General features: G+C 35.8%; 2 protein-coding genes across 3 annotated transcripts; one reads left to right on the forward strand and one right to left on the reverse strand.

The window, feature by feature from the left end:
- Positions 1 to 2,172: 2,172 nt before the first annotated feature.
- Ipp (inositol polyphosphate 1-phosphatase) lies at positions 2,173 to 5,195 on the reverse strand. The gene is made up of 5 exons (XM_018452925.1): positions 5,081 to 5,195; positions 4,228 to 4,471; positions 3,845 to 4,115; positions 3,422 to 3,590; positions 2,173 to 2,623 (listed from the first exon to the last, which is right to left on the reverse strand). Exons 2-5 carry the CDS (start codon positions 4,438 to 4,440, stop codon positions 2,173 to 2,175), a joined length of 1,104 nt encoding a protein of 367 aa, XP_018308427.1. The 5' UTR covers positions 4,441 to 4,471; positions 5,081 to 5,195.
- A 1,173-nt stretch (positions 5,196 to 6,368) lies between these two features.
- Positions 6,369 to 11,884, forward strand: Pep (Protein on ecdysone puffs). Of its 2 annotated transcripts, none has more exons than XM_018452937.1 (10): positions 6,369 to 6,498; positions 7,348 to 7,669; positions 7,907 to 8,059; positions 8,984 to 9,213; positions 9,813 to 10,113; positions 10,187 to 10,345; positions 10,439 to 10,679; positions 10,761 to 10,955; positions 11,078 to 11,262; positions 11,343 to 11,884. In XM_018452937.1, the coding sequence occupies exons 2-10, from the start codon at positions 7,361 to 7,363 to the stop codon at positions 11,829 to 11,831; spliced, it is 2,262 nt and encodes a 753-aa protein (XP_018308439.1). In that variant the 5' UTR covers positions 6,369 to 6,498; positions 7,348 to 7,360; the 3' UTR covers positions 11,832 to 11,884. The 2 variants fall into 2 exon arrangements, with proteins under 2 accessions (XP_018308439.1, XP_018308440.1); XM_018452938.1 differs by having other exon boundaries at positions 7,910 to 8,059.
- Positions 11,885 to 13,586: the final 1,702 nt, after the last annotated feature.

Here is a 13,586-nt window from a genome sequence, read left to right on the forward strand (position 1 = left end):
ACATATCTTGACAAACAATCATGAAGGGCCTATTTTATTGACTCTTTTAAGGTGCCTTTACATGGCAGTGTCAAGCGTCGAGTGTCAGAGCATATGCAGTGATATGTTTAATAATTTTACTGAAATTGAATTTAGTGTACAAAATACACTATATAATAGTGGAATCTTGTAATTTACACTATATGTAAATAGTACACTAATGTAAATAAATATAAATTTTCAGCATTATATGTTAGGATAATAATGTACATCAGAACATAACCTCTCATAATTTAAAGCCGCAGCACAGACTCTTGCATAACGCATAACGCATAGGCTGCGGTCCGCTTGACGCTAGAAACGCTTCGAAGCGTTTGAGCGACCAATCAGAACAAAGAATTTTACGAATTGACTAATCAAAGAATGCTTCGAAGTGTTTGTAGCGTCAAGTGGACCGCAGCCATAGTGCATAAGCGTGCTGCGGCCATTACCATTTTGCGCCAAGAAGCTGTGCAGAAGATTATTACGCAGGAGTCTGGAGATTCAAACTTCTGCGCAGTAATCAGCAGTAATCTTCTGCGCAGATGCTCGACACACGATGCTTGCATGTAATGGCTGCGTTCAGCAGACTCAACAGTTTTGCAACCGTTTTATGATTGTCTGCTGAGATAGGACCATTCTTCTAGATCTAAAAGTATGATCCAATTAGCGCGAAGGAAACTTCCAACAGTTGCAAACAAACGTTCTGCTGAACACAGCCAATGGCACCTTTATATTTTCATAAAATGGGTCCCCCATGATTGGCTGTCCGCTCTCCACTACTTTTAGGCTACTGCGCATCCACGGGAATAGCTCTATGAGCTCACTTTCTATAATTCCACCAAGAAGACTAGAACTAAGGAGGATCAACTCGTGTGGTGGGGGTGAGTCAAAAAACGTCCGCGGCTATTCACACGATGTGCAGCGGCACTGCGCATTGTGTGAAAGTTCGATATAAGAGCGACAAAGTGACGATTATAGAACGATAGAGCGACAACTATATAGAGCGACAGAGAGGACTAATGAAGCGCAAGAGTGGGGGAAGTTATCCGTCGCCACTTTTTGCCTCACCCCCACTACCGCTATTGGCAGGAGTTGACTCTCCTTAGTTCTAGTCTTCTTGAATTCCACCATGGTATGCACAGTTCTCCATATATGTAAACTACTATATTACCCAAGAAGACTAGAACTAAGGAGGATCAACTCGTGCCAATAGCGGTAGTGGGGGTGAGGCAAAAAGTGGCGACGGATAACTTCCCCCACTCTTGCGCTTCATTAGTCCTCTCTGTCGCTCTATATAGTTGTCGCTCTATCGTTCTATAATCGTCACTTTGTCGCTCTTATATCGAACTTTCACACAATGCGCAGTGCCGCTGCACATCGTGTGAATAGCCGCGGACGTTTTTTGACTCACCCCCACCACGCGAGTTGACTCTCCTGGTCTCTAGTCTCTAGTCTTCTTGTATATTACATATGTGCAGTTCTCACGCAGCCATTTTTATATACCATCTTATTCGCGCTCTCTCTCTCTCTTCTCGCTGTATTCTCTTCCACGATCCCTTTCCTTCTCGCACGTGATTTTGTTAAATAAATATGGTACCAGATGTCCATTTAAATTGTTTTTAGGAAACCGTACAGCATAAATATAATTATACTATATATAAATATAATTATCATATACAAGTTCAACATAAATGATCAACCAAATTTTTTTTATATTACGTAATATATTTTTTTATATTATATAATAGTTGTACACAAAAACAAAAATGTGTAATTGATAAAAATTAAATGACCTTTCCTACTTGGACTCACATTTATTATATCATAATTAACAATTAGAATTACATCAATTAGCAAATAATCTATTGTCTCTAATCAACAAATATAATATTAGTGGATGTATTTATTACTAGATACATTATCTATATAATAAATATTTAGGACAATTGTGAATTAAAGTCCACATATATCACAAAATAGGTATAAGAAATAGCCATGAAAACATCATCCAGAAGTTTTCGCATGAAACTTATAGAGTAGAATATGATTTTTATTTATATAATCACACACATAAATAGTAATGTAATTTTCATAAAAGTTTTCCAAGTACAATATCAAGCTTTAGCATTAATATATCTGATATCATACTTATTAACGAGATTTACATATAATACACTTGAAGGTTTCCAAAATTTGAGGATCTCTATATGCTATCAAACCTGCACGATTAGAGAAATTTGTGCCAATAGGTAAATAGTTTACGCTTAGATTGTCCGAATCTGGATTCACAATAAATTCTTTGAATTCAATGATACTTCCACCAACCGAAGACAGGAGAGCTTGTGGTCCACACGTGTCCCATTTATAAGTGGAACCTTTCGACAAGATGTAGGCAGCCGCTTGTCCAATAGCAACACTCAGTATCTTATAACCTGCTCCTGTTGCTTCCACCAATCTGAATCCACTGTTTAATAATTTTGATTTTACATCTGCGTCTTCAAAGTGGCTAAGTAAAATAATTTTATTGACGTTGCACCCATTACTTATGGAAGACTTTGCGACGCCACCTCCCAGAAAACCCCAGTAACATTTTCCTGTCCATCTGTCCAATCAATACAAAATATCATAAAGTAGAAAACATAAAACGAGAATTTACATTTGGTCAAATATATTTTTTGTTTGGTTAAATTTATTTTTTTATTTAGTTAAATAATTTCAATATAAAAATATGTAAATGTTTATGTCAAACACAAAAAGGATTGCTTTTAGTCTTAACAAATATGTATTTTAAAATATATGAAGATGTCCAAATAAGAAAAATATTATATGTCGTGTGAAAATTTTTATTGAAAGTTTACTGTTTTAACATCACCTAAATACGAAAAGCGCCACTTTTGATCAAAGTTAAATATTAAACTAATAATATATACGCGTGTACTCTTTAAATGGATTTATCTCAGAAATATGACTGCACGCCGATTACTTTTGAATTTTTAACTCAATCAATCTGAAATATTAATAATTTCCCTAAATTTAATAAGAAGCATCTTAAAACCTGTGAAGAAGGCCTCGGTAGTCTAACTATGAGGACGTTCACATGAAATGTTAGAAATCCAGGTTTAATCTTCGGCCGAGGCAATAAATTTTTTACAGGTTTTAGATGTTTCTTATTAAATTTAGGATAATTAAAATTTCAGATTGAATGTATTGATAGTCCAAAAGTAATCGGCATGCAGTCATATTTCTGAGATAAATTTATTTAAAAAATACATACATACATACATACATATATATTAGTTTAACATTTAACTTTAACCGAAAGTGGTGTTTGTTGTATTTATGTGATGTACTCAAATAAATCGTCTTCTTTTTAAATCTTGTTTTTATTCTATATACTTACTGTGAGTCTATATTGGTGCAAAAAGGTTGATTAACTACACCCAAAACTGGTACTCCAGTACTTTTTTTGTAGACTCCAATTAAGACAGTGACACAACGTAACCCACTTAAATATAAACCAGTTTGTTCATCTACTGCCTCCATCGCACTTATGTAATCTGCCGTTGAATCTACAAAAGTTCCACGAATTGCTCCACAGGCATGCATTTTATCAAACTATAAAACAAACAGAAATTCTTACAAGTGTTGTGTCTCAGTTTATAGGCCAATTATGATTCTTAATAAGAGAGACATAGCTTTAAGCTTTACCATAATACTGTCCAACTTTTGTATTTTTTTCAGTCTTGTCCTGAATTAATGTAAATTTACTAAATATCAATCGAATATAATAATTTAGAATTACTGTTCTTGCTTGTACACTTACCAATTGGATCTATCCAAATACCAAGGTCTTCTATATTGACTTCAAAATCATTGGGAATGTCTAATGTGATTGGCACATCTGAAAGCTGAACATCTTTGTGGACTTCGGCAGCAAGCAACTCTGCTGCCACAACATCATTGCCCATAACTTTTGTCAGTAGCTGTGTCGTATCTTTGCTACATGAACAGATTTCAACGATAATAGACTCCCCCAAGGTATTACTGAATACATTGGTTTCTTCACCTTGTACTAATTTGGCCAAGTCTGGAAACTGTTTATGACAATAAATTAAAAGTTTGTGTGATACGTTGGAAATAAGTCGTGAAATTAAGATATTTTTCCAGCATTTTGTACTTCCATATTTAAGATCTTTTCATACTCACTTCAATTTCTATGTCATGTCTGATAGTTTCTTGAATGAGAACGTCAGCTAACGTTTTGAAATCCTGGAAAAAACGAGGGTTTTTCTCTTCTAAGGATTTTTCTTGTACTAACAATTGAAAAAGAGCTTCCTTTTGCCGGCAAATTCTAGCAATGTTTGCTGCCTTCTCTGACGCTTGTAAAAGAACTTTTAACAATTTGCTGCCGTTCCTCATTTTCTTTTTTTCTAAAGACACGGTACGTTTGCTGAAAAAATCAAAATTATTTTTATATCATTATCGCATACACATATATTAAAAGAGAAAGAATATACTGTGTGTCATAAGAAACCTTACAAGCTCTATTGGACGTGTATGTATGTAAAAATTAAAAGTATTGATTTTCTCTATAAATATAGCATAAGCACAATGTTCCTTGTGCACAATGAACAATATCAATAATTACTTCAAAATAGCACCACTCAGAACATTAATAATTTCATTCTATTACAAAATGATAATCACGACCGCAGAAAAAATATCAAAACAGTTATGAATGGGAATGTATTTTATAAGACGAGATTTAAATTTTTATAACAGAGAAAATTGCACAAATATAAAAGTACTCTTCCGTAAATATTCGCAAATGAGAAAATTGTATAGTAGTCTTTTTAAGGATGCGTAACGAATTATATATACGCATGAAGTGCATAAGGTATTATTTTATCCTGTTTTATTCTTTGGTGAACGAGGACAAATGATGCATCATGCGCTTTGTGCGGCCTTGTGCGTAATTCGAAACGCACCCTAAAAAAATTATGTATGCATACAGCCAGATAATATTAGTAAGATGAAATAAGAAATAGTGAATATTTACCTAAAAGTTCAGTATAAATGATCGACGCGTGAAAAAAAAGATTTATATACAGGGTGAAGAGTGAAGGCCTTAAGCTAATACGGCTGATATCAAAATTAGCTGGCAATGGTCGCGTTCAGCAGACTCAACTGTTGCGGAGCGGATCAATGAGCTCTCGCTGCTATTGGATGATCTAAAAGAATACACCAATAGCAGTGAGCGCTCACGGATCCGCTCCACAACAGTTGAGTCTGCTGAACGCGACCAATGGTCGCGTTCAGCAGACTCAACTGTAGCAGAGCGGATCAATGAACCTCGCTGCTATTGGATGATCTAAAAGAATACACCAATAGCAGAGAGCGCTGCACGGATCGGCTCCACTAGAGTCCCTAGAGGTTTGTTCGCATTGCATGCTCCAACATGTTCAAATATGCTCCCATCATAGCTCTTACTCACTCCAATGCGCTCGATAGAGTGAATAGGAGCTATGGTAGGAGCACGTTGGAGCACGTTGGAGCTTGCGACACGAACAAACCTCATAAGTGAAGAGCTTGGACATTCAGCGGAAGTGCTCTTAAAATGGCGACGAATATGTGTGTGTATTATACATACTAGGCTGTGTTCGCTTTGGCGATCACAACGCTTTAAACGTTGTTTCATCCTTGTTGTTTATTAAATATTAAACAAGAACAATTGATGCTGACAAGCGCTGTAAGCGACAAAGCGACCTCAGTCATACATAGGCCGGTATTCATAGTCAGTTCTTATATTCAAGATCATCTCAAGTTCAGTCTTGAGGTGTTACGAACCAATAAGAGAGCCACATTAGCGTATTAAGACATTACTTAAGACGGTCTTGAAATAAGAATCGACTATGAATACCGGCCATAGTGTATGTGTGTGTGTGTGTTTTGGTTGGCTGCTGCATCATGTAACATGGTTTTTTTATTAATACATATCTAATTGTGATAAGTAATAACAATATATAATATCCCTATAATCAATATAAAAATTAAATATTAAGTAATATTTTTGATGTATCTATTTAATAATTATTTGCAATGCTATGAAAGTTTCCGAACCTTTTTTTACGGTGCCTTTTCATGCTGCTTTTCTCAACGCTCATTTTCAGCGTCAAAATAGGTCAGGTGATCAAAATGGACGCTTGATATTCGTCAATTTTGAACAGGTGATCCTTTTTGTCGCTGAAACAGCCTGTTTAAGCAGCTCGTGAAAATGTACCTTTAGTGACGCTCCCATGTAACGGCACCTTAAAGGTACCTTTATGGTGGATAGTCTTCTTTAATTCCACAATTCATAATTGGAGAGGAGAAATCCGCCATTTGCAATCGTTCGCTGCGTTCGTTTGCGTTTCGTTTCTCTTGATGCGATCTTTCTTGTTAGCTTTTCTTCATATCACGCGTAGTGTCATCAAATTGGTAAGAAAACTTAAAAAAAGTTTTACTGTAACATGAATCAGTATCTCGGTAAATCAGTTTGTTTATCGATTCCTTCACTGAGTATCGTGTATGCAAAAATCGGGTTTCACGATCGATCGTATTTTAGAATTGCTTCGGTCAGACATCTATTATCCGCCACGTCGTTTCGCTTTGTTGCAAAATAAGATTCGTTCTGTTTTGCGGTTACAGCGCTTATAAGCATCATTTGTCCTTGTTTAATATTTAATAGCAAGGATGAACTGATGTTTACAGTGTGAGCATGATAACGCATCGCACTCGTAGTACGTGTGTACTTTTACTTTTTATATTATGAGATTTTTCTATTTATGAACAATAATAGTTTAATGGAACAAATTCATTTTTACATACACGCACGCACGTACGTACACACGCACACGCACGTACACACGCACACACACGCACACGCACACGCACGTGATATGTAGTGATGTGTATTATTTTATCGTTGCTTTGGAGAACAAACTTTATTTTAGAATCCTACTTCTATTAATTTCATATTATGTAAACAAAATGTATGCATGCAGAGTATATTTATTTATTATTACAATTTAATCATTAAAAGAATCTACATAACATAATTATTACAATAATTATAAAGATAATTATTACAAAATAATCCAAAAGATACTTTAATATTTCTTGTGGATTATTTTGTAATAATTATTATTTTTGTATAAAAGAGAAAGAAAAAAAAAGAAATAAAACAAAAGACTAAATTTTTCAAAAATCATTGCAGGATATCCTGCATAGATTGGCTTCTACAAGGATACATTCAAGATTAATATATTGTTTCTAAATGTTGGTCAGCATTAGGAGCACAATGGCATATAATCGTGGAGTGAAAAGAGATTCCTTTGGTAATCGAGGAACTTTCAATCGGGGTGTTAGCGGAGGCAGTGGTAACAGAGTTGGCAATAACAGTGGCATGGGAAGTAACATGGGCGGAGGAATAAGTGGGAGTGGCGGTATGGGTGGAATGAATCCCTGGGAAGGTGGCATGATGCCTGGCAGAGGCATTCTGCCTACACCCAACAACAATCTCTCCTTGGCATCGCCGCAGGCACAATTAGCAATCGCCAGCAATCTCCTTACAAATTTACTCCGTAGTCAGCAAGAGGCACAGCCACAGGTAAAAGAATCGTTTCCACTTGATAATTCAGTTTTCATGCCCGGCATAAAGTAGCAGAATTCTTTAATGTCTTATCAACGATTGTCTCTATTGTTAATTAACAACAGTCAATGAAAGCTACGCTTCTTTCCAGGATAGTCCTGGCCATTGGCTATCGCTAGTTAACCATAGCGACGATCGCTGGTAAGACGTTAGAGAATCCCAGTACTGAACTCATTTAATTCATTCATCTTAAAGCAGGTACCGTCTCTTATGAGCCTGGGAAATAATTATTCTGGACCAGGACCAAATTATCCCAATCAGCAGAATTATTCCTCCGGACGGTTCGGATCTAACGATCGACCGGCACGGCATCCCATGAAGAATCAACGTCCTCAGCCATACAGCAAGGTAAGAAGTTTCAATTATAGAATACGTCACTTTTTCTTACAAACCAATGTAATAGATAATTCTTTTGACACCTGCTTACGATTTTCTTCTGTATCGTAAACAGGAGTTATAAAATGACACTCTGTAGTCCACGCTTTCTCGCATGGACACAAACTGTCTTTAACTATTCCGAACGTTATAAATTCCCTTTCTTAAACCAATCGATTATATAGGATATATCGCTCACTCAATTAGACACGGCTGGCGAAATCACTAAGATATAATAATTCTTGTTGATGAATCAGCTTTGTCTGAAACGGCTTCTAAATATCATCTATAAAAATATTTCATTAAAAGAGCACTGTTGAAAAACGTGTTGATTTCAGAATGTAAATCTCAATTTACTACTGAAAGTTCACTGAAGGTGACCGAATTTGTACATTGCCTCACATTACAATCTGTGTAACCAAAGTCTTCTGTCCACTAATGTGATATTAAAATCAATGTGGTTGCACTTTATTCAAAATACTACCACTTGTATACACGAGTTGCATTTTTCACTTGATTTCTTCACGTTTATTAGCATTCACCAAGTTTTACTCAAGTATTTTTAGTGGTAAAAAATCACGTCTACTTTTCATAATTATGATCGTATCTTATGATCATTGCAATCGCGCCTGTATATATACAATGCGTTTTCAACTTGAAATCGGGATGCACTCTACAGTTTTCTCCTTTTCCTTCCATACTTGGTATAGAAATGGAAGAGCTTCGGTTCGTATTTCACCGGCTCCGTCCTGTTTCCATTTATCGATTGTAGAACTGTTCTCTGCCTCAAATCTCAAAGTGGTTTCTAGAACCAGTATCTCGATTTGAGAAGAATCACAGTTACGTCAGATACTTCTCATGATGCTTTTGGTCGTTTGACCTCTACTACTTAACTAGATGGGCAATCGAGCCCGAGATGGTCCCGCTGGGCGACGTGGCCCATCCGCACAACAATCTCGTGCACCCCAGTCTGGCAGTCAACGTATGAACGGAAACCAAATACAACATCGCAACGATAAATCTTCTAAACCAATTCCTGCCTCTAAACAAAATCAGACTGCCAAAAAGGAACAGCAGGATGTTAAGACCTCTGATAGCGAAAAAGCAGAACAGCCTGTTCCGAAAAGGTAAGCTCCCGATTACCTGTGATTGGTATAGTTTCTTCAAATTTCAGTAAGTCTTCAGTCTCTCCAGATTATTTGCCTAAATACATACATACATATACATATATTTTATATACATTTCTTAATGTTAGCTACATATGTTTTTGTATCAGTTTCAGAAAAAAATTTTTCTCTTATCTATATCTTACTTTTTATATATTTATCCTATATCGTCAATGCAATTCAACTTATATTTCACGGACATTGGTCAGAGTGAGTCTAAAATTTTGCTGTTGCTTTTCGTAATTTCTTCTCCCTGTACATTCATCAAAATGTATTTTGACATTATATTGTTCCAATCGGTGATAATATACCTTAGATTCTAATAAGATGTATGTATTACATCTTCTTATACACTTCTATATCGGTGTAATTTTTTTATTCGTAAAGGGATTTTATATGAATCGACATAAATATTATGACTTGCAAAGTATATAATTAAATTTATATAATTAGAAGTTAAAGTTTTCACAACAAGTTTAATATACTCAGAGCTGTTTAAATCGATTACAAAACTTTTCTTGGAACATGAGTTTATCTTAGATTATTTATAATGTAAACAGCAGTGATGCAGATGAGTCTGAAGATAAGAAGCGCGATTGGAAGGACGAGAAAAACACGGCAGAAGAAGTGAAAGTTGAAAAAATGGAAGATGAAAAGATGGACGATAGCGAGAAAAAGGTGGAAAAGTTCGCTGAAGATTCTTCGAAAGAAGCAAAGGATACGTCTGAGAAAACTGAAAAAGAGAACATGAAAACGACTAGCAAGAAATCGGAAGTTAGACACGCTGAAAGTCGTTACTCCGATGTTCCGATGAACCATATGTTTTGTCATATTTGCAATAAACATATGTGGGACGGATTTGTATGCATCATCGATAAAATTACCAAATCTATATAATCGCCGAGAATTAATTAATTTTTATATTTTTTCGCAGTCCTTCGAAAATCATCTACGCGGACGTGCGCATCAACTGATGATGGAAAAGTTGGATGAATCGTACAAATTGAAAGTCGATTTGATGAGACACGAGCTACGAGTTGCCGAGGAGCAGCGCGAGCTTAGCTTGAACAACTCGAAACGACGCGGTAAAAAAGTAAGAATTATATCTCCTAGAAGAGTCGAATATACGTGTATACAGATTTAATAGTAAGAGTATTTGTATTTATTTATAATTTCTTGATTATAGGTCTCTGTAGATTTCAATGTGAGAGAATATTGTACGATGTGCGATCTGAACTTTTACGGAACCTTATCTACACATAGGAAGAGCGAAAAGCATCAACAATTGAAAACATTCTTGCATCCTCGATGCTTTCCTTGTTTAAAAGAATTTCCGTCTCGCATAGAATATGATGAGCACTGTTTAACACCGGCTCATATGAAGAATGCCGTTCAATGCGAGGAACAACGGAAAAATAAAAAGAAAGGTAGTGAAGAAAGACCAATGAAAGAAAACGTTTGCGAATTAATATTTCGTAGAGAATTTTTAATTGATAAATTGTATGTAGAAAAACTGGCAAAGGGAGAGGCCGAGGTTCGTACCGCAGAAGACGAGGAGAAAGATTTGTGTCATGATTCAAAGAACGAAAAAGAAGAGGATTCAGGAGAACAAGAATACATCACGGATATCATAGAAAATTTAACTGAGAAGAAACTCAAGATACCGTCTTACAAATATTGCCGTCAAAATCATATCTTTATTGGTATGGATTATATGAAATTGGAATTATAACTTTAATTTATATAGATGAAGTAAAAAAAGTAAATATACCCACATTTCTTTCGTACACGTATACTATCTTTACAAGAGATTATATTTACACAGGTAAATCTATGGTCAAGGAGGTCCAAGGATTTTATTGCGAGCGTTGCCGAAGATTTATGCTCTTGGCTGAAGATATGAACGCTCATCTACGCAGCATCACACACTATCGGAACTTTGTGGCAGAAGTAAAATCATCAACATTGAACGTGCCAGCTACAGAGTCGAAAGAAACTGAACAAACTGACGTAAGTAATTATATCCCGTAAAACAAAATAAAGAAAATTCGTTTTCAAAATCTTCTAAAATTCTCGTATTGTATTTACAGAATGAGAAAAATGTTGAAGTTAAGGAGGAATGTGATGTACATTGGAAACGTCGCAAGATTAGTCATGATGAAAATGATGATAATGACAAGCCGAAGGAGCAGCAAGAGAATAGTGCTGATAATGTAAACGTAACACCGAAGAGATCGGACGGAGAGGAGAAGTATGATCCATTGGAAGCTGATGCTGCCGAATCGGAGGAGGAGGAAAATCGCGAAGCGGAGGAGGATATGAAAGAGACCGTTGTGGAAAACGCTACCAATACACAGGATGTAAAACCTTCAGTTGATGAAGTGTGGGCAGATATGGATAATGACAATGATGTTGAAATGGGTAACCTAATCGATGAGGCGGATGAAAAAGAACATGCCGAATCTGAAAAATCTGTACCGAAGATAGAACGAAATCATAGTCCTCAAATGAAACAACCTAGAGGTCGCGGATTCGTACGCGGTCGCGGTGGTCCGCGTGCCAGGAGATCCCGGCGATAAGATAACGCCGCGATTTATGGATTTTATTGCGTGAAATATGAAAGTAAACGTGAGAAAAAATAACGTTGACATAAGAAAAATTTAATTCCGTATCTCGTATTCATTCAGATAAGTTTTAACGAATAGAACACGTTTTTATCACGGAAGCGTGGGATATCGATATACATATTAATATTGCACATTATATTAACATTATAACAGAACATATAACCTTGGTCAAAATTAGGCACCTATATTCTTTTTATTAATCTGAAATTATATCGTTCGGTATTAGGGCGATGCTGCAGTGACGGCCGAACTTATCGATGTCGATCGGAGACTTTAGGTTTCAAATTAAAAATGTCGATAACAGTGACATTTTAAATTCATTTCTTACATTATTGTTCTGTCTCACTCAAACGCATAAAATCATACACATCTATCCTTATTTAATATATTGCAACGCCATTTTTTATAAGATCGAGCACCAACTAGACACGATTTTTGCTTCGTTTACCATTTCGAGTCTTCGCTAAGCATATACGTATACACGCAATTTGCAGATCAATAAAAATCATTTTTTAAGCTTTTAATCTTAGTTTTATAAACTCAGTATTGTTCGTTCATGTAATCCAACGGATGATGCAATGTCGTTTTGTCCAAAGGAGTCGTAAAACTTTTGTATTAAGGAAACATTTACATCGAGTGACAGCTCTAGGAGTTGAAAAAATAAGTAAGCTTTTAACTCTCTCTCTTTTTTCGATTTTAGTATAAAGTATATACTACGCCATCTCCTAATTTTGCGTCTATTTTAATCCCGTAAAAGGATTTTTGATTCCATTCAGTCAATTCGGAGATTTTTATACGACCGTAATGTCTCAATAATTCGGCCACTTTAGGGAGTCCATCTAACTTTAAAACGAAACAGTGAAAATTTTTATGTATGTACGTAGTATGCACATCACACACACACACACACACACACACACACACACACACACACACACACACACACACACACACACACACACACCCCCCCCCCACACACACACACACACACACACACACACACACACACAAAATTTTCACTTCACATTTCCGCTCTCAAGGCAAAAAGTTACACGATCGCTACCCAGGCATCCCCTTAAGCTCCTGAGTAGCTGCTATAGCTATATTGAATCTGACATCATAAGTGATGAATGACACGTTGAAGTTTCTTGCATGCCATTTGTAAATAAAGAGAATTTGGGTAAAAAAAAAGAGAAAATAAGATCGCTTTAAGACACTTGTAAAAATGAGCCGCCCTCCTCCCTTACAATCGATAAATAGTTGTAAAAGATGCATGAAGTGAAAATGAGCTAAGCATATTCAAACAGCAAACGACATAAATCAATTTTTGAACGTGAATGTTAAATAATGTTAATAAAGTGCCTAATATTTTTGACCAAGATTGTACATGATAATCGATAGTAATCCAGCAAATAAGCTAATGTTAAATATTTATCGCTATTTTGATGTTAAAGACGTCATATTGACGTCAAAGTGATGATAGATAACGTCAGCTCATTTGCTGGGAAGTTCTTAATTATAAGTTCATAACTATAAACGACTTACTGCATTAGCACCATGGAGAGATTCAGATTTTTTTGTATAAATGATGGACTCTCTTTAGCTACAACCATGATAACCTTTCTATTATATTTTAAAATCATTGCTGATCACGCGCGCGTGCGTACGCACACACACACACACACACACACACACACACACACACAC

This window comes from Mycetomoellerius zeteki, unplaced genomic scaffold, assembly GCF_001594055.1.
Source record: "Mycetomoellerius zeteki isolate Tzet28-1 unplaced genomic scaffold, Tzet1.0 scaffold358, whole genome shotgun sequence".
Taxonomy (NCBI): Eukaryota; Metazoa; Arthropoda; class Insecta; order Hymenoptera; family Formicidae; genus Mycetomoellerius; species Mycetomoellerius zeteki.